This window comes from Bos javanicus, chromosome 10 (genome assembly GCF_032452875.1).
Source record: "Bos javanicus breed banteng chromosome 10, ARS-OSU_banteng_1.0, whole genome shotgun sequence".
Lineage (NCBI taxonomy): Eukaryota > Metazoa > Chordata > Mammalia > Artiodactyla > Bovidae > Bos > Bos javanicus.
In genome coordinates, this window is record NC_083877.1 from 67611175 (window position 1) to 67638406 (window position 27232).

Here is a 27232-nt window from a genome sequence, read left to right on the forward strand (position 1 = left end):
GGTTTTATAGCTTTCTAGCCTTCCTGTTTGCCTTGATCAAGTAGCTTGTGCAATTCCTGTCAGGTTGTTTTTTGGTATGCACATTTGACCATGCCAAGAAAGAGAGAGAAATACAATGAATTCCTATGTCATTCTTAGGTAGACTTGAAATGTGTTAAATCAATAAAACATATTTAGAGGAAAAATTGTTATGCTGCAGTGGAAAGTCCCATGAATGATATTGGGTCCTGTTTCAAAATCATATTTAAAGCCTTTTGTAATACTGTGTATTTGTTCTGTCCTTAATCCTTTGATATTCGATGTACCTGAAATTATATTTGTAATCTTGGTTTCTGTGCTTACTTTTGAATGCTTTCTTCTTTGTCTTGTGTGCATAGTAATTACTTTAAAGCTGGCATATTTGGTGTGTATACTAAAACATGGGAAGTGGGCATCTTTATTTTCTCATTCAAACTTCTAAACATTGCTTTTTATTTTTTTGCTAATATACATATTTTCCCATTGAAATAATTTTGCAATAACCAGCATTTAAATGCAGTGCAAAATACTGATGAAGCGAAAAGCAAAAATATTTCAATAATGGATAAACTGAAATCATTCTTTCTAAAAATGATTAGGACCTTCGGGAGAAAAACTGGGAAGCAATGGAAGCATTGGCATCAACTGAAAAATTGCTGCAGGACAAAGTGAACAAGACTTCCAAGGTTGTAATGCTAACTCCTAGAAACAATCCACTGAACAGAAATTCTGCAGCTTGTCTTAAAATCCGACTAAAGCATTTAATTTTACTGCAATTTAAATATAAAATCTCCTTATCATCCATATTTATCACCTTTCTCATCTCTGCTTTTTTCACCTACTCCTTGAAGCTTTAATTTGGGGCATGCTGCTTTGTAGTGATTGCCTGATTTTTGAGCTTTGGTGATTACTGCTTTAAGCTTAAGAGTCTCAGGAGGCCTATGCTACCCATGTAAGCTCTTGTCAGACAGAGTGTACCTCTTGGGTTGGTTAAGAGAACTTGGTGAAAACTCTGAGCCAAAAAGATCTAATCTAATTAACAAACACACACCCAGTGGACTCTCCTAGATTCTCTGAGGCATACCAAGATGACTCAAACAAGGTGGAAAACGATGAAAGTCTTCAGAAGTACAGGGAAGGCATCAATTTTGGGTGTGTTGTTGGGCATGGTCCCTTAGAAGAGATGAAATTAAACTAGGTTTTTAAGTGGCTGGACAGTAATGATGCATATATGTTTAGTATACAGTAGTAGCATAAGGGATAATTCTCTTAACTGGGGTATATAAAGTACTCCTGAAACATATATCCCCCTCTGTCTTACAAATGATTAAGAATTCTCCCTGAGTTCAAGTTCTTCATGGATTTAAAGATTTCTAATAATTATAATTGAAAAGTTGAATTTAAAGATTGAGAGAAATAAATGGGGGCAGTTTCAAGAATTTTGAAAATTCCTACCAAGAATAAACTTGGAACAGAATTGGTGAATTTTGTTATGGGTTAAAGTTCATTATGTTATTCAATTCAGCATTCTAGAAGTATCTAGAAGTATTCTAGAAGTATCTTAGCACATATTTTGTGTGCTAAGGTAGTATGTTGAATTTTAAATGTAGGTCTTTATGACATTTGAAGGACTTTTTTTTTTAAAGCAGAGTAGAATTTTAATAATTTTAATAAAATATATGTTTGTAGTTATATTTCCTTTAGTGTAATGGATTTGTGTTTAGTTATATACTTACTCATCAGGCCCTAATTTTCACTAAAACCTTGATTTGAGACAGCTAGCAAATATTGGGACCAGAGAAATCTAGGCCAGAGAATAGAAAAATCTAGGCCAGCTTGGACATTATTGTTTCATTGTCAGTGGCTGTGGTCAGCTCTGTTAGCAGTAGGGGCTCTGTATAGTTTCTGATTGTTTCTATAACTTTGGTTTTCACTGTTAAGAGCTCCCTTTTAGCTTTTATTTTGTTATGAGGCTGGTTATCTACAAAGTGCTAAACTCTTAATATCATGCTATTCGTACAAGAAGTTATATACCACTTGTCATAGGCATTCTTACATGTTATGATTCCAAAAGAAAACTAGAATTTATTTTACTATGTGTTTGGTGATGAATATAAGAATTTATCCATGTTTCAAACCTCATCACCAAATGCGTGATGGCCTCTTGCATGGCTAATGATCTATAGAGCAAAGACATACTCTTTCTCTGTTTTAATGTGTGTATTTAGACAGTCCTGAGATAGCATAGGTATAAAGTGATACTGATTAACCTATAGACTACAAGTTGTACTATAAGGAGTAAATGTTCTTGAGGAGCCACTGTAAATGACAGGTTCACATGAAAGACATTTCACATACTATTACACTTAGATAAAAATAGTAAGGAAATTGTAATAGTAAGGAAACAATGATGCAATTTTCAGTTATATCTTTTCCAGATTTTAAGGTGGAATGGAAATTGCTATTCACAACCAAACTACTATGTCAAATGAAAACTTTTTACCTAACTTGTTAGTACACCTTTGTTCTTGTTAGTTACAAATTAGACACCTATTTCCTTTAGTTAGATTATTTTTCCCTTGGGGAATTTTCAAAAAATTTTCTGTCCCACAGTCTCTCTTCTTAACTGATTTTCTTTAGAGGTTGCTCTACTGCTTCTATGCTTCATTGCTCAGTCATGTCCAACTCTTTGGGACCCCATGGACTGTAGGCCGCCACTCCTCTGTCCATGGGATTTTTCAGGCAAAAATAATGGAGTGGGTTGCCATTTCCTTCTCCAGAGCATCATCCAGACCCAGGGATCAAACCCCTGTCTCCTGTGTTTCTTGCATTACAGATGGATCCTTTATCTGCTGAGCTATCAGGGAAGCCTACCACTTCTATGGTCAGATGATAAAGATGAGCTCCTGATTGTTTCTGAATTAGCTGTTAATCATTTTCCTTAAATGAATGTACCTTATTTTATGCAGTTAGATGGGTATATTTCTGAAAAATAGTGGACTTCATTGAGTTATTGAAAATATTCCATTAAAACTCATTGAATTATTGAAAATACTCTATTAAATATTCCACTTTGAAAATCCTGCCACTAATCTGAGTAAAGTAACAGCATTGTGTATGTATAGAATATGATTAATCTCTAGCTTCTTACTGCATAACTTTAGATTTTTTATACTATTAGATTTTCTTAAATTGAAGTGTGTGCATCTTAAATCTGTAATAGATTTGAAAGATCAGTTTAAATAATGGGGGAAAGATAGGCTTGAGATCTTGCTAGCTTGCTTGCCTTCTTGTCACCTGTTGAACTTCACCAGTGTTTTGAGATGATTTTCTTGGCTTTGTTTAGATGTGTATTTTTATAGATGTCTTTTTTTAATCTTGTAGAGATAATTTGAATATTAGATATTTATTTTTGTGTGATCAAATCATTATCCTAATTTTGACAAACTGTGGCTTTGAATTAACCATTGATACCCATTAGACTTGGATTTGAAATCACCAAATCTAGACATGCATTTGTAATACTTATCTTTAAATTTACAGCTGACAGAGTCCATGCATATGTGTCAGAATTAGTTTTCTTGATGTATGGCATTGGTGAAGTAGTATACCATCAATTATTCCTCTTTCTCTTTGCTCTTTTTCTCATATGTACACTTGTCAAATTTTGGTGGTTCTTTTTTCCCCCTTTGTTTAGCATAAATACCTTCACTTGACCTTGAAACTGGAAGTATCAAAGTTGCCATTTTAATCCCATTATTAAATTTAATCCCATGATTTGTTGTCCATCAGTGATGTATTTTTTGAAAAGAGACTTGCCAGCCTCAGTTATGTCACCCAGATGCATATTTTTTACATGTAGCTTGTTTTAGCTGTAGGAAATGTTTTTTGTTTTGGCTTGGTTTTTGAATTGTTCCTGGAGGGGTATCACTTGATGGCAAGGAAAATGTTAATATTGTCAGATATTGCCTTAGCTTGATTAATGTAAGACATTATTTGTTACTTAGGATGCTTTTGAGATTTTGCAGATTTTTTTCTTATGTAAGCATTTTGATATTTCAGAATGGGAAATTTGAACATTTGTCAGTAATAAGAATTTTAAAAATACCTTGCCTTTTCTTCCTTTAAGCTTAAAAGACTGTAGCTTTTTAATTTTTCAATTCTGTAATCTTCTGAGTTTGATTTGGTGCTTCCTCTGCTTTAGGAAAGACAACAACACGTAGAAGCTGTTGAGTTAGAAGCTAAAGAAGTTCTCAAAAAATTATTTCCAAAGGTGTCTGTCCCTTCTAATTTGGTAAGATTAATTAATTATTTTTTAAAACATGACATCTTCATCATTATTTAAGGAAGTTGTGAATAAGTAGCATTTGCACTCTGCACTTGGTTTTAATGGTGTGCTTATCAGTCTTTCTCATTTTTAACCTAGGGTGTCTTGAGTAGTTAAAATCAGTTAACTTGGTTCAAAATAATTTGTGTTTTTTCAATTGCTACTTTATTATAATCTATAAAATTTATATATAAGACATTATTTAGGTTATAAATATCATAAATGGGAAAGAAATATTTCTTCATAAGTCAATAGTGGTTGAAAGTGAAAGTGTTGTCACTCAGTTGTATCCTACTCTTTGCAACCCTATGGAGTGCAGCCCACCAGGCTCCTCTGTCCGTGGAATTCTTCAGACAAGGATATTGGAGTGGGTAGACATTTCTGTCTCCAGGGGATCTTCCCGACTCGGGTCAAACCCTGGTCTCCTGCATTGTAGGCAGATTCTTTACTGTCTGAGCCACCAGGGAAGACTCAGTAGTGGTTAATAAATCAGTAATATTCTTAATGGCTTTATTAAAAATAGAACTTAATTTTAGGTGATTCCTTCTTAATTTTAAGAACACTTTATTTTTAAAAGTATTTAATACTAAGAACTAGGCTCTTTTTATTTCAAAACTTAAGATTTTGGTTATCCGTTAACTTTTTAAGCAAAAGTCTTGAAGATGATTTGGAATAGCTTGTTTTATCTGAGATTGTATGTGTTTTAAATGGGAGAGAAAAGTTTACTTGATTCAGAGAATATAATGAATATTTGAGGGCAGAGAAAGAAAGCCAGTGAGTGTGCATGTAGTTTTCTAAAATGATAATAGAAGCCTTTTTTCTTTTAATGGAAAATCATATATACAGTCAAAAGTAGAGAGAATAGCATAATGAGCCTGATGTACCTTGTATCTCACCTTAACAGTTACCTATACGACATGCATTGATACTGACAGTTTTATTTTGGAGGAAGTCAAACATCAGAGCATTTCATCAGTAAATATTTCTAAATAATAAGGATTCCTTCAAAAAATACTATTGTTATATTTTTAAAAAATTTCTTATATCCTACATCTAGCCAATACTTGGATTTCTTCAGTTGTGATACAATCTATTTTAATGAAATAATAACAACTTACTGTAGTTTGTTTTAGTCAGGATTCAAATAAAGTCAACATGTGACTGATTTAAGATGTCTTCTAGATCCTTTTTATTCCACAGGTTCCCTTTTGTCAGCATACCTTCTTGCCCACTTTTTTTTTTTTTTAATGTAGTGGTTTCAAGTTCATTTTCCCAGTCTGGATTTAGCTGACTGCATCCCTGTAATGTCAGTATGTTCCTCTGTCCTTTGTGTATCTCGTAAATTGGTAATCAGTGGAGGCCTGATTAGATTCAGACTCAGCACTCCAGGGGTAGGACAGGGTGGAGGCAAGACTATTTCATGAGCAGTGTTGTGCACTTCCATTAGGAGGGCCATAAGGCTCAGTGATAAAGTGTCTGCCTGCCAGTGCAGGAGATGTGGATTCAATCCCTGGGTTGGGAAGATCCTCTGGAGAAGGAAGTGGCAACCCACTCTGGTATTCTTGCCTGGAAAATTCTGTTGACAGAGGAGTCTATTGACCATGGGGTCGCAAAAAGTTGAACATAGACATGACTTAGCAATTAATCAACAGCAGTGTTTGCCTATGCTTCTTTGGCCCTTTGGAGCTTAATCTTTTTGACACAGCCCTGCTAATCTTTGGTAGCTTCTTTGCTTAGTGGTATGATAAGATGTTCCTGAATTTATCATATGCATTTCCTGCCCCAAATTTTGAATCAGGATATTTCTCTAAGGAGAGGGCTTCGGGTGCCAGGTGTGATGTAAGTAAACTTAATGACCTGTTCTCTGTGCAGTCTGAGTTTAGCTGCTTGCTCTCTTAGGTTTTATCTATGTATATTCTATGTCTAACTTGCAGAAGAAGCAAAAATGCTTCTTTCATTGTAACTGTTGAGGACATATTCAGGTTTGATGACTTAATAGATAATTGGTTGAATTGATGAAATACTGTGTTCTGGGTAATATGGATAAATTGTCAGTTCTAGTGCTGTTTTTACAATAAACACAGGAGGAGTTGTTCTTCCTATATTTCATATTTTTTTACTTTGTAGCCATAAGTCATTTTTATTTCTGTATTCCTACTCTATATTTCATTAATGGAATAATGAAATTGGGAGATTTGTTTGATAGTATTTTATGAGCCAGAAGAGTTCATGCTTTGTATTTCTCTTCTAAGATTATATAATATCACCAGAATTAAAAATTCTTTTTAATGTAGCAAATTATTTCTTAACAGCTGTATTACCCACCTGCAACCACCAAACCTTTTTTACACTATAAATATTTATGAATCACTGTAAGACATGGATGATTATATTTGGCTTCTGTTCATCCACTTGTTAAAAGTTGAATACTTTTGCATGTAGTCTATATTTAAGAAATATATTAAGTTTTCTGCGTGCTACTTAGAGTCTAGTATATAAGTTTTTAGAGATATGATGGATAATAGACTATTTACCTTAAGATAAAGCAATAATAATTAAATTTAATATTAATATAGTCAGTAGATATAAAAGGGCTTTTATACATTAAGTAATTTTTGTAAACTGTTTTCTATTGCTTTTTTGCTAAGAAAATCTGCAGAGAAGAGATCTAAACTATATGATAGAGATTGAAGGGAAGTTTATATACTTTAAGTGTCTAAACAATTTTTCAACTGAATTTAATTTATATGGAATCTTAGTATTTGAAGCTAAGTAGGATTTTAATAGTATGTTTTCATCATCAATCAAATTTATGATTGTGCTCAGTCATGTCTGACTCTTTGCGACCCCATAGACTATAGCCCATCAGTCTCCTCTGTTCATGTAATTTTTCAGGCAAGAATCCTGGAGTGGTTTGCCAGTTCCTCCTCCAGCCCAGGATTTGAACCCATGTCTCCTGCATCTCTTGCATTACAGGAGGATTCCTTACCACTGAGCCACAGGGGAATGTAATTTTTTTTTAAATGAAGAGACTTTTATGACTAATATGTACTATGGGATATTGCACTACAGGGTGATCTCAGCATCCAGTTTTCTTTGTTTTTTATTTTTATTTGATGAAATACAGAGAATCCTGATTCAGCCACATAACTAAAGCTTTTAATTAGAGCAGTTAATATAAATTTCATATGTGTGTGTTTTTTTAAAATCTTGAATTAAACTAAACCAAAGACCTATCAGTGGGCTTCCCTGATAGCTCAGTTGGTAAAGAATCTGCCTGTAATGCAGGAGATCCCAGTTTGATTCCTGGGTGGGGAAGATCTGCTGGAGAAGGGATAGGCTACCCACTCCACTATTAGGGCTTCCCTTGTGGCTCAGCTGGTAAAGAATCTGCTTTCAGTACGGGAGACTTGTGTTCGATCCCTGGGTTGGGAAGATCCCCTGGAGAAGGGAAAGGCCACCCACTCCAGTATTCTGGCCTGGAGAATTCCATGGACTGTATAGCCCATGGGGTGGCAAAGAGTCACACATGACTGAGCGACTTTCACTTTCACTTTCAAAGACCTAAAAGACCTAAGAGGAAATTTGCTTTAAAGTATCTACCAAACACACTTTATCAGAGTTTAAAATTTAGACAAGAAGCATAAAAAAATCTAGAATAATTTATTTTTAACTAATAATTTATTTTAAAATATTTAACTAATAATTTAATAATTTATTTTAATGACTAAAACTATAAGAATGCCTTGTGTTTGCCTCAGCTAACCTTACAGTACAAATATAATTTTTGTTGATTTTAAACACATAAATGTTCATGTATTCTTATTTCTCATTATGATTTTTTAAATGTTTCATAATATTTATTTTCAAGTATTTTCATAATGCCTGGAACACCCTCATAGAATCTAAAATCTTCTGACCAGTGTATCTCTGTAGAACTATCTCCTAAAAAAAGAAAAGTTTGAAAAATTGCTTAATCTAAGCTTTCTCTGTCTTAAAGATTGAATCTATTAGTCCCAGCACTGGTTAGTGATAGAGAGTAATTTTAGCCCAAATCTTACCTGTATGGCCTGAATTTATTTGCAAATATCCTTGGACAGGGTAAATAAATTTAGATTTGATTTTGATGGTAATATAGTACACAGGCATATTTTTAGTGTTTATTTTCAAGACCAGGTCATGTACAACTTACTTAACAACTATAATCTTTTTTGAGATTTCCATAGGGATGGTGTTTGTCTACATAGGTTTCTTTTTATAATCTTCCAATTTGGTTATTTACCTTTTTTTTACTTATTTCATTTAGGTATTTTTAAAAATTAGTTATTTGATTTTTTTCTCCACAGAGTTATAGTGAATGGTTGCATGGATTTGAAAAGAAGGCAAAAGAATGTGTGGCTGCAGCTTCAGGTTCAGAGGAGGTTAAGGTTAGTTCAAGAAGTAAAGTATGTATATTTTAAACAAATGTAGAAAAAAAGAATAAATCAGAATTTGTCCTTAAGTTTGGGAAAGATAATAACTACATTATGAGTAGAATAGTGATCTTTTCAGAAAGTATAAGGTGATTTCATTTTGTGTACATTTTGGTGCAAATGCTATTGTCTTCCTCAAATTTGATATGTGTACAAAGCTGGTATTTGTCATTTCTTTAGCTCTGTTATCTTCAGTTCAGTTCAGCCACTCAGTCATGTCCAACTCTTTGCGACCCCATGAATCGCAGCACGCCAGGCCTCCCTGTCCATCACCAACTCCCGGAGTTCACTCAGACTCACGTCCATTGAGTCAGTGATGCCATCCAGCCATCTCATCCTCTGTCGTCCCCTTCTCCTCCTGCCCCCAATCCCTTCCAGCATCAGAGTCCTTTCCAATGAGTCAACTCTTCGCATGAGGTGGCCAAAGTATTGGAGTTTCAGCTTTAGCATCATTCCTTCCAAAGAAATCCCAGGGCTGATCTCCATCATAATGGACTGGTTGGATCTCCTTGCAGTCCAAGGGACTCTCAAGAGTCTTCTCCAACACCACAGTTCAAAGGCATCAATTCTTTGGCTCTCAGCCTTCTTCACAGTCCAACTCTCACATCCATACATGACCACTGAAAAAACCATAGCCTTGACTAGATGGACCTTTATTGGCAAAGTAATATCTCTGCTTTTGAATATGCTATCTATATTGGTCATAACTTTCCTTCCAAGGAGTAAGTGTCTTTTAATTTCATGGCTGCAGTCACCATCTGCAGTGATTTTGGAGCCCCCCCAAAAAAATCTGACACTGTTTCCACTGTTTCCATTGTTTCCCGATCCATTTCCCATGAAGTGATGGGACCGGATGCCATGATCTTCGTTTTCTGAATGTTAAGCTTTAAGGCAACTTTTTCACTCTCCACTTTTACTTTCATCAAGAGGCTTTTGAGTTCCTCTTCACTTTCTGCCGTAAGGGTGGTGTCATCGGCATATCTGAGGTTATTGATATTTCTCCCGGCAATCTTGATTCCAGCTTGTGCTTCTTCCAGCCCAGCGTTTCTCATGATGTACTCTGCATATAAGTTAAATAAGTAGGGTTACAATATACTTGACGTACTCCTTTTCCTATTTGGAACCAGTCTATTGTTCTATGTCCAGTTCTAACTGTTGCTTCCTGACCTGCATACAGATTTCTCAAGAGGCGGGTCAGGTGGTCTGGTATTCCCGTCTCTTTCAGAATTTTCCACAGTTTATTGTGATCCACACAGTCAAAGGCTTTGGCATAGTCAATAAAGCAGAAATAGATGTTTTTCTGGAACTCTCTTGCTTTTTCCATGATCCAGCGGATGTTGGCAGTTTGATCTCTGGTTCCTCTACCTTTTCTAAAACCAGCTCGAACATCAGGAAGTTCACGGTTCCTGTATTGCTGAAGCCTGGCTTGGAGAATCATTTATAAAACTGAATATTTATCTCTGATTCTCTTTTTAGTTTGGGTTCAGGAAGTAAAGATCAGTTAATAGGTAGAACCTGACTGGTTTACTGACATAATACACTATTCAGGAGTGTTCAGAGCCTAGATGCATTTTTATGCTTGACTGCTAAAATTTGTGAGATTCATTTTTTTTTGTATCTCAAGTGGCATGAATATAACCCTGTGGCATTGTGACTTTATTTCATATGATGGTCTGCTTTGATTTTACTGTCTCACTAGGTAGTGACAAACCTATTTATATAAAATTGTATGATTATATTTTGTATTAAACATACTCTAGAAGTTTTATCTTTTGGCCATTCCTCCTGGCTTCTCTGGTGGCTCAAAAAAGTGAAGAATCTGCCTGCAATGTAGGCGATCTGGGTTCACCTCCTAGGTTGGAAAGATCCACTGGAGAACGGAATGGGAACCCGCTCCAGTATTCTTGCCTGGAGAATCCCATGGACAGAGGAGCCTGGCAGGCTGCAGTCCTTAGTGTTACAAAGAGTCGGACACAACTGAGTGACTAAACTTTCTTTCCTGGCATGTGAGATCTTAGTTTCCCGACCAGGGTTCGAACCTGTGTCCCCTGCATTGGAAGCATGGAGCCTTAACCACTGGAATGCCAGAGAAGTCCCAGACTGGGAGTTTTATTAGGAAAATCAAATGACTTAACAGTGTCATTGAATTTCACTGCCACTTGAGAAGGTTGAAATGTAGTGATTAATGATAAAACAGAAGCCATTTATCTTAATATATCAATAAGTTCAGAAACAAATTTGAAGCACAAAACTTTCTGGTAAAACTAGAGAATTTTTATTTATATCATTCTTTGCAGGATTTGGAGCACAAGTTGAAAGAAGCTGATGAAATGCACACATTGTTACAACTAGAGTGTGAAAAATACAAATCCGTCCTTGCAGAAACAGTAGGAAATGATTTTTAATCTACATTTTAAAATAATTACTAATTTATTACTTAGTGGCTTAAGTAGTTTATCTTTGTATTAGAACGTGAATTTTTCAGAACAACTATACTGTGTTCATAGGAAGGAATTTTACAGAAGCTACAGAGAAGTGTGGAACAAGAAGAGAATAAATGGAAAGTTAAGGTTGATGAATCACAGAAGACTATTAAACAGGTATTTAAAGAAAGCTTAGTGAAAAAAATAAGTAAGAATTGTGTGAACTATTGGAAAAAAACAAAATCCAAACAAACTGGCAGTTCTCAACGTGGGGGTTCTGGATCAGCAGCATCAGTATCTCATGGGAACTTGTTAGACATGCTTTTAGGCCCCACCCATAGCTTACTGGGGGTGAAACTCTGGGGCCAACACAGAGTTTCAAAGAGCACCCCCTCCACCCCCCCGCAATGATACAGTGTTTTAAAGAGTTTTAAAAACACTGTTTTAAAGAGCCCTGCCTCACCACCACCACCCCCACCCCCACCCCACCCCCTACCCTGCTATGATAACAGAATGTAAAGCGGTGTTGAAGAACCACAATGTGATAACATAAGGCAAATAATTTGGTGTTCACAATGTTTTCAAACACTGATTTGTGACTCATGATATAGTATTCAAGAAATAGTAAGACCTTCTTCTGTTCATGGGACCTGAATGTTGTTAATGTAGTCTTAGTTTTTCTTCTATTTACAGTTTTCCTTCCATATCCATCAGGAAAGTGGTTTCAGAATCTTCAAAGATGCCCAAATCTGGTATCTTGAATGCTCATATAAAATGAATAGTAGTACTTGGGTGTGGTAAAGAGTGCCGTCTCTTGCTCACTTGTTTTCCTGGGCCAACCTGTGCAGAATCTAGAATTGTTGATGGTATTCTGTAATAATACATTTGGGGATTGATGAAGCTGATTATCAGTTAATTGTTAAAAAATTAAGCACTTTAGCTGGACCTCATATAATGTCATGCAAATGAGGTGGTTTTGATCACAGTTTAAATCAAGTTATATGTGACACTGTCATTTTTAAGGGCTTTTAAAATTAAGTTATGGCTTTAAATGAGATACATTTAAAAAAAAAAAAACACCTCTGGGGACACAGTTTTTGAGGGAGTAGCCTACTGTTTTTTCCCTTTGCCTGGTAAAGAAAGTCACTCTTTCTCCTTCCAAAAAAAAAAAAAAAAACCACCTCCGAAGTATCTAATTGATTAAAATTCTACAAGATAGAAAAGCCTTTGTATCATTGGTGGTTTGACTTAGTCTTATAATTATTTCACATTTCAGATGCAGTTGTCATTCACATCTTTGGAGCAAGAGCTAGATCGGTTAAGAAGAGAAAATAAGGATACTGAAAATGTATGTTATCTCATTGTTTGATTTGTAACCTATGGCCTCATTTTTAGCATTAAGGCTGTGTTTTAAGATTTCTTTTATCTAATGATGTGGTTGTTATACTTTTATTGAGATGGTATAGTTTTGGATTCAGTAAGTCTTGTAACTTTTCATTGTAGGGAAGTATCTTAAATTTGTTTCTTAACTTTTCCTTCTTTGTTTCATTGCTAGCTGAGAAGAGAACGAGAGCATTTGGAAATGGAGCTAGAGAAGGCAGAAATGGAACGATCTACCTATGTTACAGAAGTCAGAGAGGTACTTAAAATAGAATTTTTTCAACTTTGCTTCTCAGGTGAAGTTAAATTTATAACAGAATGATAAAATATTTCAGTGTAAGTTGTTTGTGGCAGAACTTCCAAGTAGCATACAAACATGGGATATCATAAGGAGATCAATCTTAAACTCTAAACTTCATTGCAGCTGAAAGATCTGTTGACTGAATTGCAGAAAAAACTTGATGATTCATATTCTGAAGCAGTAAGACAGAATGAAGAGCTAAATTTGGTAAGAAGCTTGTTCTCCACTGTGTATCAAGTAGGCTCTGAAAACACTTGTGTTGACATGTGGAGAAGCCATCCAAACCTTTCTCCTTGCTAACACCCTTAGCTTGGCATTTTTAAAGTTTAAGATAATCTTCATATTCTGATGATTCAAGATGGTCTGTCTTTTCTTGATTTCTAAGATGATCCTTCTTTTCTTAGCTCCTAACAATGGCATGTGTGGCTTGCAACTCTTTTTCAAAAAAGTTTTCTGTGTTTTATAAAACCAGATTTCTTCAACAGCATTATTTTCAGTGAATAAAGACATTAAACAAGCAACGTAAACACTGGCTGCATTGTAAAGTTTCTCAGAATTACCATAGTTAACTGGGCCTCTTATATTCTAACATGGAAGGAGATTAGTGAAGGTGGAAGATACATACTCTTCTTTCAAGGGCAGTGATCCAATCTAGCTTCTTATTTTAACTGGCATTTCTGTACATTATATATAAGGCAAAGCTTATGGAATTCTTTACCATCATCATATCATTCAGAGCATAATAATTTTAAAACTACAGTCTCAGAGTTAGCTAAATGTTGTATACAGTTGTACATAGAGTACACTGTATTCCCATTCTTAAATTTTCTGGAAATTTACACTGACAGGCTTATTTGTTATATAAACATGACTATCTTATTGTATGTTTCAAACAATAGTCATTATGTCTGTCTGTGACTTTTAAAAATTAAAAATGTTACTAGATTTTTAAAAAGTACCTGAATGAACTCTAGTACAATTGCAATAAGCTGACTGTCTCCTTACTATAAGTTGGTGCTGCCAAATTTGGAATTTTCTTTTTAGTATTGCTGTATACCGAAGAAAATTTCTTAACTTGTTCATGTTAAGCAGTGTTACAGCAGTGATCCATGGGAATCAATTTTCAGAGTAGGGCTGTCTATGAAATGCACACATCAAGTCCCCACCCTGACCCCCTGTCCATACACACACCCCTTTCTAGTTTTAAAATAAAATTTACCTTCATTTTACCTGAATTGAATCATTCCCACTGCAATGTAGGATTAATTTTAGGTACACTGGCTGTATATTGCACAGATTGGTACTGTGGTATGCTACAGCTTTAAGGGATATGCTTATCCTATAATGTGGTTTTAAAAAATCCATTTCTAACTACAGTTGTTGGAAATTTTACGTTTAACTTTGGTGCTTCATGGCTGACTCCAATAGTAGCTTCAAACCCAAGGATTATGTTGAGTCTCCATTTAGCCTGGTGCTCTCTTTGTATATTTTGACCCTTCTGTCAAAAGGTCATTTTGAACAGTATTAAATTTTTTTTGCCTTGAGTTTGCAGTCTTCATTTTAATCTTTCTGTTTGTCTTTTGCTCAGGGTAACTTCCACATTTTAAGATATATTAAAGTAATTTTGTTTTTGCTTATACATTGTATGTTCCTGGGCCAAAGGAATAACCTCTCTGATGTATGAAATCAGAGTTAAATAAAGGAGCGAAAACTGAAGGATTTGGAAAGAGTTTGCAAAATCAGATTTGCAAATGTCATGTCTTGCATGCACTGATTGTTTCTACATGTTTGAAATGCTAGTGTCTTATATTTTCCCCTTTGGGGTTTCCAGAACTGTTTGGAATGCTTTGCTTATGGGTAAGAGACATAATCAATTAATTTGATGAGTTTAATTAAAAAAGTTATTTTTGTCAGTCCATTTCCTTCATTCATAATTATTCAGAATACTGAGAGAAGAGGCAGTATGTATTGACACTGGAGTTTAATACAACTTTATAACTTTTAACAAGTTGGTTGAGATGTATATGTTAAGATGTTTCTTGTTGGTATAGTTAAGTCATTGTGGTCTTGCACTCATTTCTCTAGTGACATCTTAAATGATGAACAACATTTAAATTTTTGAAGATTTCATTTTACTGGATTTTTGAAGATTTCATTTTCTGTTCAGTGTTTTTAAAAATATTACATAATTCTTAACTATATAGGTTAAGAAAACCTTTAAACAATTAGTAAACTTTATTACTTGCCTTTTAATTTGAAATAAATGTGGGCAAATAGGCTTTATGAATAGTGAATAATACTTAAAATAGCTGTGACATAAACCTAGACAGTGTATTACAAAGCACAGACATCACTTTTCCAACAAAGGTCCAGATAGTCAAAGCTATGGTTTTTCCAGCAGTCATATATGGATGTGAGAATTGGACCATAAAGAAGGCTGAGCGCTGCTAAGAATTGATGCTTTTGAATTGTGGTTTTGGAGAAGACTCTTGAGAGTCCCTTGGACTGCAAGGAGAGCAAACCAGTCAATTCTAAAGGAAATCAGTCCTGAATATTCATTGGAAAGACTGATGTTGAAGCTGAAGCTCCAGTACTTTGGCCATTTGGTGTGAAGAGCCGACTTATTGGAAAAGACCCTGATGCTGGGAAAGATGGAGGGCAGAAGGATAAGGGGCCGACAGAGAATGAAACGGTTGGATGGCATCACTCATGAGTTTGAGCAAGCTCTGGGAGATAGTGAAGGACAGGAGAGCCTGGTGTGCTGCAGTCCATGGGGTCCCAAAGACTTGGACACGACTTAAGTGACTGAACAACAACAGTACTTAAAATAGTAACACTCTACTGTAATTTTATGGTTTTGTTTTTATATCTGCAGTTTTTTAAACTCTAGTTTGTTACTGTAGCTTTTCTTAAGTTTAGCTTTACAGATTGGAATCTCCACTGCTTACAGCTTTTCTATACATCTGATGCAGCATATTGGCTAATCCACTGTGCATAATAACTGTTAGCGATCCCATTCTTTCTCATTCATTCTTCAGTCCTAGGGATCTCAGCGTAATCAAAGAAGGATGTGAATTTAATTGTGGTGTTCCTTTATTTTTACAGTTAAAGAAACAGTTAAATGAAACACATGCAAAACTTAGAACTGAACAAAGTGAAAGACAGAAAGTAGCTGGTGACTTGCATAAGGTAAGACACTGCTTGTCCTGAAGATGCCATATCATTATAATGTATTGTACTTTGAGTCTTAAGCTGACATACTGCTAACTTCTGATTTATTCTTTTGCATCATCCCATTAATTTGTTCTTAAATTTAAGCTGTTTGCTACATAGTTAGATATTTGGAACTAGACTTTTTGGCTTGTTTTTCCATTTTTCATAATTTGCTTTTCATCATATTTATATAATTAATTGCTTTGTAAAGTACAGATTACATTTTGAATTTAATTGATATTACTCTTAAAAAATTTGGTTACATTCATATATTTTTTATTGGGATTTGCTTATATAGTCATTTACAAAGTATATTTCTTTGGATCTTCTTGCTTCCTTGGTGGTTCAAACGGTAAAGAATCCGCCTGCAATGCAGGAGACCTGTGTTTGAATCCTGGGTTGGGAAGATCCCCTGGAGAAGGGAATGGCTACATACTCCAGTATTCTTGCCTGGAGAATTCCATGGGCAGAGGAGCCTAGCAGTCCACAGTCCATGGGGTCGCAAAGAGTCAGACATGACTGAGCGACTTTCACCTCACCTCATCTCATGTGTCTAAAAGAAGTGTAGATCTCTGCTGTTTCAGAAATTTATTCCTTTATTTCTTTGTAGAAGTATGTTTCTCTTAATCTCACATAGATGGGTGATATTTAGGATTACGTTTTTTATTCTTTGTGTTAGTTTGACAAGTTATTTGTAATTCTGCTGAGATTTTTAATAGTGTAATTTGTATATGCTTCTATCAGAGCTGCTTTCAAGCTATGATTGTGTTTATAGGAGATACAGTCAGCAAAACAAATATGTCACTTTCTGAAAGATTGAAGGAAATATTTCTGTTCATTCTATATGATTATAGCTTATAATTATTATGCAAAAGTCTAGGACTCTAGAGTTGGTTCATATTTCTTTGATGTTGTGGCCAGTAGAGAAAATGTGAACTTAAGTTTTGGAGCTCTGACTTAGATATATATAATACGTTGTCAAAACTGAGCAATCTGATTTACTTTGATACTTGATTTTAGTGTTTGACACTGGACAAACTAATAAAACATGCAGCTTTAGCCTAACAATTTATTTTCTCAGAAGGTGCTTTAAAGATATTAAACAGGTGCTCAAAGATATGGATATGCCATGTTGTTTGGCATAAAATGGCAATAATAGTTGGTAGTGAACTGCCCCATATCTATATAATAGAAATATTGTGTAACTCGTGATTGGAAATGCATATAAATATTTACTGACATGTAAAAAGATAACAAAATTTTTCATGAAGTAATGTGTATGTTAAAAGCCCACGTACAGAACATTTTCTACCAGTCTTCCATTAGGACGTATATGCACTGACAAGGGATTCACACCAGGAATCAACAAACTCAAAAGTTTTAGGATTTACTGCCCACCTATAGTTTCTTTCACATACTCTTTGTTAATATGACTCTTTAAAAATGTAAAAACCATTCTTAGCTTATAAACTGTACAAAGACAGAGTGTGGCTAGATTTGGCCAGCCTCTGATCTAGACTAATATCACTGATGTGATCTTGATCTAACCTAAATACCACTGAGGTTATTTCTGCTTTTAATTTCTTTATACATTTCCTTCATTGTTTGTGAGCATGTGTTTTTATAATCTGGTAGGGGAGACAGCTATTTGATTTTGGATAAAAAACTTGAACAGGTTGACTTTTATGTTGTATTGTGAGAAGAGCTTTAGTTTTACACAAAATATGTAAGGAAATCACTCATTTTTTCATATATTTATATATATATATATATAGTTATCTACCAATTGTAGTATTGATAGGCTCTATATTGCTTTCCTTACAGGCTCAACAGTCACTAGATCTTATCCAGTCAAAAATAGTAAAAGCTGCTGGAGACACTACTGTTATTGAAAATAGTGATGTTTCCCAAGAAACGGTATGCATTTTCTTTAGGTCCAAATCTCTGAGCTAATTACCTTATAAATTATGTGAAGAATGAAAAATCTACAAGATCCATCTCTGAAAAAATGCCTTTGTAATATGCTTCCATCAATTTTGTTGCATTCTTAACTCAAGGTCATCTTTTCTTTGAGGTATCTTATCTGAAATTCTGTGTTTTTATTAATGTTTGTTTTCACTTTAGCTTGGTGAGATATTACATTAATGTTTAGGTTTGAGTTGGGAGGTATTATGGTATACTACTTATGACTGTAGACTCTGCTCCTTGCATTTGAATCCTGATTCTGTTGTTCAGTAGCTGTGTGACTGACTTAGGGGAAACTCTTTAGCCTCTCTGGGTTTCAGCTGCTCCATAAAAGGTAATGATGATAGTACATATTTTGTAGGATTGTTGCAGGGAATAAATGAATTACTATATAAAAGACTTAGAATAGTGGGTAACCCAACAATGCCTCAACTTTTGTAAGAGCTCAATATATGTTTGTTTTTTTTCTGTTGTTGTGAGTGTATTCTCCTTTGGCTCTTTGTACACTTTTTTTATGAAAGCAGAAAAATATTTTTGTCTGATATTCATAGTTTCTTTATTTTACCCTGTGTAGCCTAGTGACAGCATTTATATAACATTAAACTTGCTTAGGTGCAGACTACCTTGCACTGCGAGGTAGCAAATACTATGCTCTATGTGGTTTTATTGTCAATTTTCATGTCATCTTTCAGATTTTTTATATCTGTGTGTGAAACAACAATAAAATATTTTCTGATTTTGGTTGCAAATGCCTTTCCCTTATGCTTAGGGTTTTTCATCTCTTTAATCTTTTTCTTAGGAGTCTTCTGAGAAGGAGACAATGTCTGTAAGTCTAAATCAGACTGTAACACAGTTACAACAGTTGCTTCAGGCAGTAAACCAACAGCTCACAAAGGAGAAAGAACACTATCAGGTATTAGGTAAGAATAACTGAAGAATTGCTGTCTGTCCGTGGATAATTGACATAGTGTGTGTGAATGTATATACAGTGTGTATTTACCATAAATATAGAAACTCTTGTTACCATAGTGGAGATTTTCCCTCTGTATCTCTCTCAAAACCTTCAACTGACAACTTTAGCTTTCTTGGAGTTTTATTTCCATCTTGTATATACTTTGATCTTGTAGTTTAGAGAAGAAAATACATACCTTTTTTTAAAAAAATACATACCTTTTTTTTTTAAAGTTTATCTAAGTTTCATGATTATAGCATTATACTTGTGCACATTGCAAGGTCATAACCACCACAAGACTAATTACCATCTGTCACCGTACAGTTGACCTCCTTTTTCACTTTTGCCCACCCTCCAACTCCCTTCCCCTCTGGTAACCACTAAGCTGTTCTGTTTTGTGAGTTTTTGTTTTGTCTTATTTTGTCTGTTTCATTTTCTTTAGATTCTACATACTAGTGAAATCATGTTATTTGTCTTTCTCTGACTTAGTTTATTTAGCATAATACTTCCAAGTTCTAACCATGTTGTTGCAAATGGCAGTATTTTCTTCTTTTTTTATGGCTGAGTAGTAATTCATTGTGTATGTGCGTGTGTGTGTTTACCTTCTCTATCCATTCATTCATTAGTGGACACTTAGGTTGTTTCTATAAATCTTGGCTATTGTGAATAATGCTGCAATGAACAGAGCCGTGTATATACCCTTTTGAATTAGTATTTTCATATAGAGATACTTTTCTTCTTTGACCTTTCACATAAGATGCTGAACTGAAAAACTGTCATCACAATTTACATTGGAAGCTGGGTTTTATTTAAAGTTGCTTATGGGTAATCAAAGAAATACATTTTTTAATTCTTGAAGTGAAAGTCTTGGCTGAAGATAAATAAACCATCATTAGCCAAACTATGTTTTGAAATTTTATTGCCCATATGACCTGAGAATGCATGTTGATGAATTAATTGTTGGTCCCTGGGTTTTACCTGTTTTAAGAATGACTTAAGTCACAATGCCTTGGGTAATTAAGATGTTCTGGTATGCACTGAATACTGTAGATATTCTTCTTTTGAAGCTGTTTGTTCTATAATAAGCATGCTGTCCTGGAGATCAGTGGAGTGGCCTGTGCAATGCCCCGGGGCAACTTACACTGAATTCTCCCTTTCAGCACTCAAACTTGGGACTCTTAGCTTATGCAGAGGCCTCAGGATAGGTTAGTGAAAGTCACTAAGTCATGTCCGACTCTTTGTGATCCCATGGACTATACAATCCATGGAATTTTGCAGGCCAGAATACAATTTTGTAGCCGTTCCTTTCTCCAGGGAATCTTCCCAACCCAGGGATCGAACCCAGGTCTTCTGCATTGCAGGTGGATTCTTTACCAACTGAGCCCCCAGGAAAGCCCTGGGATAGGTTGGGTGCCTTGAAAAAGTTGGGAGGGACCTCCATCTTGATTCCAGGGGCATTCTATCTCACTTGTAGATTGTCTTGCCTGCCTTTAGTACATACTCTTCTTTAAGCTGCTATTTCAGGTCAGTTACCTCTAAGAAGACTTTGCACATACACTCAACTCATTCTTCTAACTTGTCACAAGAATCATATCTCAGTCTTTTATCCTTGGTAAGCTGGCTTCTCAGTTGCCTAGAGTTACACTTCTGCCACTTTACCAGCCTCCCCTAACTGAGAAAATAACCTTGCTTCCTGTGTCCCAGGGCAGCTTTCCTTCCCACATCTTCAGTCCTGTTTTCTTCTCCACATGCTGCTTCTGTTTAGTCTTGAAAACATGCTCAAATATCTTATTTTAACTTTCTGCTTCAGGATACCATCCTAGTTTTTTTTTATTTCACTGCTTAAAAATTTTTAAAAGAAGTAACTATCCTCATAGTATCTACTTCTTTACTTACTAGTCTCTACTCTGGAGAAAGGCTTCTTTTTCTGCTGTTCCAGGAACTGGATGAAATGACCTGTCATTCCATGTCATTCATTAGTGATTGCCTAATTGCTGGAGCTGATACAGGATCTTCTTTTGCGTACAAGATACTGCAAATAGTTATGAATTCTAAATATGGTGAGGTCAGTCCATAGAAGGGTTTCATATCTGAGAACCTGCAAAATTATAAGCTGTCCTGTTACCCTTTTCCCTTAGGCCTTGTCAATAATATCTCACTAGCATCTCAAAAGTATTCTCTAGTTATTTTCTTTTTTTTTTCTCAGACGTGTGGTCTGAACCATTTTGGCTTTCCTGTTTCCACTTTGGTCTTAATCATATAAAATTTGAGCCTTACACTGATTATCAATAATAACACTTTCATTTTTCAGATTTTTTTTTTCCTGGTTTATAAAATTACAGTGTGTAATTTGTTAAAAGAAATACATATACCCTGGCAACACAACTAAAACTGAACTGTTGTTTAGCGGGAAGCGTATCTGAGTGATGACTCAGCATTCTTTTGTCAGCTGGTGAACATAAGTCCACTTTTGGCAAGTGAAAGGGTGGTTGAATGATCAGTAGTGTATCATGCGGGTTAGATGGATTGTATGAATTCAGAGGCCCACCAGCACTTGAGAACTCTCCTTGCATAGGTTCTATCCAGCACTGACAATGATTACCCCTCTGTAGGGGTCCCTTGGTTCCCACAGCTTTTCTTTATGCCTTTTAAATGTTTGTGTTATCCTTGGTTTTTTAACTTCAGCCATCATTTTTCCTCAGTGTATACTCCCTCTTGTTAACTCTTTTAAAACTATCACTACTACCAGATGATTAAATTGGAAATACAAATTTCTTAATCATCAAAATTTATAGGTTAATGCCTGATGTCAAGAATCTTCTCTTTTTCCCCCCTATTTTATTTAGGTATAGTTTATTACTTTTTTTAAAAACTGAAGTATAGTAAATTTACAATCTTGTTTTAGTTTATGGTATACAGCACACACACACACACACACACATACACACACACATATTTTAGTATCTTTTCCATTATATTCAGTTCAGTTCAGTCACTCAGTCATGTCCAACTCTTTGCGACACTATGAACCATAGCACGCCAGGTCTCCCTGTCCATCACCAACTCCCAGAGTCTACCCAAACCCATGTCCGTTGAGTTGGTGATGCCATCCAGCCATCTTCATCCTCTGTCGTCCCCTTCTCCTCCTGCCCCCAATCCTTCCCAGCATCAGGGTCTTTTCCAATGAGTCAACTCTTCATATGAGATGGCCAAAGTATTGGAGTTTCAGCTTCAGCATCAGTCCTTCCAATGAACACCTAGGACTGATCTCCTTTAGGATGGACTGGTTGGATCTCCTTGGAGTTCAAGGGGCTTTCAAGAGTCTTCTCCAACACCACAGTTCAAAAGCATCAATTTTTTGGTGCTCAGCTTTCTTCACAGTCCAGCTCTCACATCCATACATAACTACTGGAAACCATAGCCTTGACTAGACGGACCTTTGTTGGCAAAGTAATGTCTCTGCTTTTCAATATGCTGTCTAGGTTGGTCATAACTTTCCTTCCAGGGATTAAGCGTCTTTTAATTTCATGGCTGCAGTCATCGTCTGCAGTGATTTTTGAGCCCAAAGAAATAAAATCAGCCACTGTTTCCACTGTTTCCCCATCTATTTGCCATAAAGTTCTTGCCTGGGAAATGGAAAAAGGAGCCTGATGGGTTTTAGTCCATTGGGTTGCAGAGTCGGACATAACTCAGCAACTAAACAACAGCAATAACATATTGACTCTTTTTAGTTTTTTGAAGAACCTCAATACTGTTTTCCGTATTGGCTGAACCAATTTACATTCCCACCAGGAATCTTACTTCTTCTTATTATGTATTTCAAGTGCATGTGAATTGTTTAAGGTAATGGTGTACATTTTCAGTATGGGAAAAGCTATTTTTAAAAGGCAAAAATGAGAGAGATAATATACAGTAATTTAGTTTTCTAAATCCTAATACACAGAACTTAGCATTTCTCTGAATTGTAGGGGTAGGTGTATTTATCTTGTATCCTTAATTTGGAAAACATTAACCTTTTTTTCCTCTTGGAGATCTGCCTACTCATCTCCTATTCTTCTCTTCCCACCCCACCACCTCTCCAAAAAGAAGGCTATCATTCCCCCATGCTTTTTAAAAAATACATATTTAGTTATTTAATGGCTGTGTTGGGTCTCAGTTGCAGCACTCTGGCTTCTGTCTGGTTGCGGGTGTGGGCTTAGCTGCTCTGCAGCATTTGGAATCTTAGTTCCCAGACCAGGGATTGAACCTGTGAAGGCAAATTAGAAGGCAGATTCTTAACCACTGGACCACCAGGAATGTCTCTCCCCCATGCTTTTTAAAGTAATTTTTTTTATAGCTTTGGACTGGTAACACTAGTATTTTGTAGTATAAGTTTTTTTGTTTTTAGATATCTACTTTTTCTTATGTTGTATATTTGCCTGGTCTCTAAGTGTTCCAAGTGTATATCTGACCATACCAGAAAACTTTATTACCCTAGTGTCTTTGTTTGGCTGCTATAACAAAAATCTTATACACTGGCTTAAGCAGCTGAGATTTATTTTTCACAATTTTGGAGGCTGGGGGAGTCTCAGATCAAGGCACCAGTATATTCTGTCAGATGAGACCCACTTGCTGGTTAAAGATGGCCATCTTCTTTTCTGTCCTTACCTGGCAAGAGGGGCACTGGAGCTCTCTGGGGTTCTTTTTTAAGGGTATCAATCCCATTCATGAGTGGAGTCTCCTAAGGGCCCCATTTCCAAATACCATTACCATGGGGATTAGAATCTTAACATAGGAATTTTGAGGAAGAGGGAGACACAAACATTGAGACCAAAACACCCAGGATCCCTTACCTGGAACCTGTGTGTGGAATCATGTGGAAGAAGGATGATGGTTTTAATAGCTAACACTTTGTAAGTGTTCCTCTAAGAATGAACATGCTTCTAGCATGTGGTCATTCATTTAAATGTTCACAACAACCCAATGCAGTAGATAGGTAGGGATTGTTAATAATAATCCCTTAATATGTTTTAATTGTCATTTTACAAGAGAGCCAAAGGGGTTCTGTAAATTGCCCAAAGTCACATAGCTAGAACTAGTTGAGCTGGGATTTAAATCAAGGTGGTCTGAGCCCAGGCCCTGTGCTCTTAATCTGTACTTTTCTCGCCCTGCTTCAAGCACTGTGTGTTCTGATCCGTGTTGGCATTGCTTTCTTTTCTCCTCATTCTATCTAACCCTCTCTTGCCAGCCTCTTCTAGTTTCTTCCTTCAGTCCTGGCTTTTTCCTGAAGTTGATATTTAGTTTGTCAGTAGTGAATTGGAGAGACTTTTAAGCTATCCAGGAAAAGTGAGGTGAAACTTTGTTTATGTGTTTGTTATATATGTGCCTTCCTTACTCCCTTTAACAAATAGATTTTTTCATGATACAGTTGTCTTTTGTTTCTGAAAGAAAAAAGTTCTTTTTTGGTGTATTGAAGTATGAGAGTTAATGTTTCAGATAAAGACTAACTTCTGTTTCTATACTTTACACTTGATTGTCATATGGACCTTCATTTTCTGTAACGTGTTTACACAGCACTTCTCAGTTTAATGTAACAGTGGCCTATGTAGACTTTCTAATCGGCTGTTAATCTTGCTTCAATTATAGTATGTGATAGCCAGTGATTACTTTTAACTTTCTGATTGCTTCTTTTCACCTCAACTTTTTGAAAAATTTCACACATTGTGAAAAGTTGAAAGAATATATAACATTCAGTCACCCTTCAACTGCTTCATCTTTTTATTTGTGTATACATATTTTGTTGCTGTTAAACTATTAGAAAGTCACTTTCAGATAACATGATCTTTTATCCCTAAGCACTTAAGTATGCATCTCAAGAACAAAGATATTCTCTTATAAATCTGTAGTATCACTGTCACATCCAAAATCACACAAACAGTGATTCTATAATATCACCCCTTTTTTAAGGTGTCTCTGCTTATACCTGAAATATCTTTTTAGTTACTTTTTTCCAAACCAGGATCCAGTCAAACTTCACATGTTGCATATGGTTAAATTCTTTTAGTTTTTTTAATGACTTTTGAAGTTTAATTTCTTTGGTCATTTTATCTGACTTGGAAAGCTTCAAAAGGCCTTAGAAAATTTCTGAAACTTAAATTATTTATTCGTGGGTGGAGAGTTATAAATTTCAGTCTCTTTTCAATGCTGTTGATTTATCTTATTAGCTTTATAGTCTCTTGAGAGGAGCAGTAATACAAATGGATTCCCAATGTTGTTTTCTTAAATGTTTTCTAAATAGGGTTCAAAATCCCTACATTATTCTCAGTTTGGTCTGAGGTTTTGGCTCACATATTTTAAAATCCATCTGAAAACTTCTTCTGAATCCTGAGATTTTTCTCTTATTTCTGATTACCATTAGTATTGACTGTTCTGATTTTAGTTGAAAGGGCCGTGCTGGATCAAATGGAATATGTACCTTTGGTGTTTGATAGACGTCTTCTGACTGTCTTTTGTTTCTTTGTTTTAAAATGAATTTGTTTCTTTCTGATCTTTTGCAGAGTGAAGTAATTGGGAAGCTGTTCATTCAAGGAAAACAGAAGGCATTGTATTATATTTTGCCAAATTAAAGCCTTATTTATGTTTTCACCCTTTCTACTTTGTCAGAAACACTGAACAGAGTTTTGTCTTTTCTAATCCTTGTTAGACTACTGATTTAAAGAGAGAAAAAAGCCAACTCTGTAGACACCTTCAGAGTTTAGTTTTATAATAAAAACTGTTTGAATAATTAGACCTTTACATTCCTGAAGATAAAATAAACATGTAATCTTTTATCTTATTTTGCTCAATAAAATTGTTCAGAAGATCAAAAGTGGTAAAGACAATGTAAAATTTAACATTTTAATACTGATGTTGTACACTGTTTTACTTAACATTTTGGGGAGTAACTGCCTCTGACTTCAACTCAAGAAAACACTTTTTGTTGCTAATGTAATCGGTTTTTGTAATGGCGTCAGCAAATAAAGGGATGCTTATTATTCAAATGTGTTCTGATTTTCATTGAGCTTTAACACGTTTCATTAGCACTTCAGAACAACATAATTTAGAGCACAGTCATTAATCGCAACTCCAGACAGGGTAGGTTTGGTGCGTGTTGCCTTCTCAACTGGAGCTCTGGGTCTTCTCTACTACCCACTACCTGTTTTGGTCTATAACATTAGTAGTCTTCCCGTATATACTGGGCCATTCCCTATACCCCTCTCTATCAAAAAGTAAGCTCCAGGAATGCCAGAATAATCTCTCTTGTTCTTTGCTTTATCCCAAGCCCTGGGGAAGTGCCTGTTTCAACTGTGCTCAAATATTTCAGTGAGTGAATAGGTGAAATTAACTTTTATTGTTTATTTGGCCATGCTGCGCAGCTTATGGGATCTTAGTTCCCTCATCAGGGATCAAACCCTGCAGTGAAAGCACCAAGTCCTAACCTCTGGATCACTAGGGAATTCCCCAAATTCATTTCTATACCTTGAGGGTTATCTAAGGTGGTGCCTTTACCACATAGCACATGCACCAGATAGTATTTCTAATGTATGTGGATGTAAACTGAAAAGACTGCTCATGGCCTTTGGGCTACCCCAGGCCTTACTGGGCTGCTTTCAGCAAACTACTGGGAAATTGGTCTGAAGGCCAGCCAGGTACCGTCTAATCAGTATCTCTTCTCCTTTTGCCATTGCCTTTACTTCCCCAGTGACTCAGTGGTAAAGAATCTGCCCACAGTGCGGGAGCTGCAGGAGATGTGGGTTCGATCCCTGGGTTGGGAAGATCCCCTGGAGGAGGGCGTGGCAACCCACTCCAGTATTATCTCCTGGGAGATCCCATGGACAGAGAAGCCTGGCGGGCTATAGTCTATAGGGTCACAAAAGAGTCGGAAGCGACTTAGCTTGGCATAGCATGGTGTAAAGTATTCATATCTCTGCCATCTGAAAAAAACAAATCCAGCATTTCATGCTATAATCTCTTCTTGCTATTTTTGTCCTTTCAGAGCTTATTTTCTCAGAACTGTGCAATTGTATTAAGTATGTTGATTTGGAAAAAAAAAAATTGAGGACTTGGTGTAATCTCTTATTAATTTCTGTCCCTTCCCTCAACATCCCAACCTAAGACATATTCATCTTTTTGCCTCTGAGGAGGCAAGAAGCTTGCAGTTAG

The 27232-nt window shown here is 35.7% G+C and overlaps 1 protein-coding gene across 17 annotated transcripts in view; it reads left to right on the top strand.

The window, feature by feature from the left end:
- KTN1 (kinectin 1) overlaps positions 1-26064 on the top strand; it is a 112785-nt gene extending 86721 nt beyond the window's left edge. For 3 of the 17 annotated variants that reach the window (XM_061428970.1, XM_061428968.1, XM_061428969.1), the window contains 12 exons: positions 618-704; positions 4223-4312; positions 8692-8772; positions 11115-11204; positions 11325-11417; positions 12517-12588; positions 12796-12879; positions 13045-13128; positions 16027-16110; positions 17959-18051; positions 18899-19019; positions 25588-26064. In XM_061428970.1, the coding sequence (XP_061284954.1) occupies positions 618-704; positions 4223-4312; positions 8692-8772; positions 11115-11204; positions 11325-11417; positions 12517-12588; positions 12796-12879; positions 13045-13128; positions 16027-16110; positions 17959-18051; positions 18899-19019; positions 25588-25592 (984 nt within the window). In that variant the 3' untranslated portion in view covers positions 25593-26064. The remainder of the gene's footprint in view (positions 1-617; positions 705-4222; positions 4313-8691; positions 8773-11114; positions 11205-11324; positions 11418-12516; positions 12589-12795; positions 12880-13044; positions 13129-16026; positions 16111-17958; positions 18052-18898; positions 19020-25587) is intronic. The other 14 variants (XM_061428973.1, XM_061428974.1, XM_061428975.1 and 11 more) reach the window with 11 other exon arrangements.
- The last annotated feature ends 1168 nt before the right edge of the window (positions 26065-27232 follow it).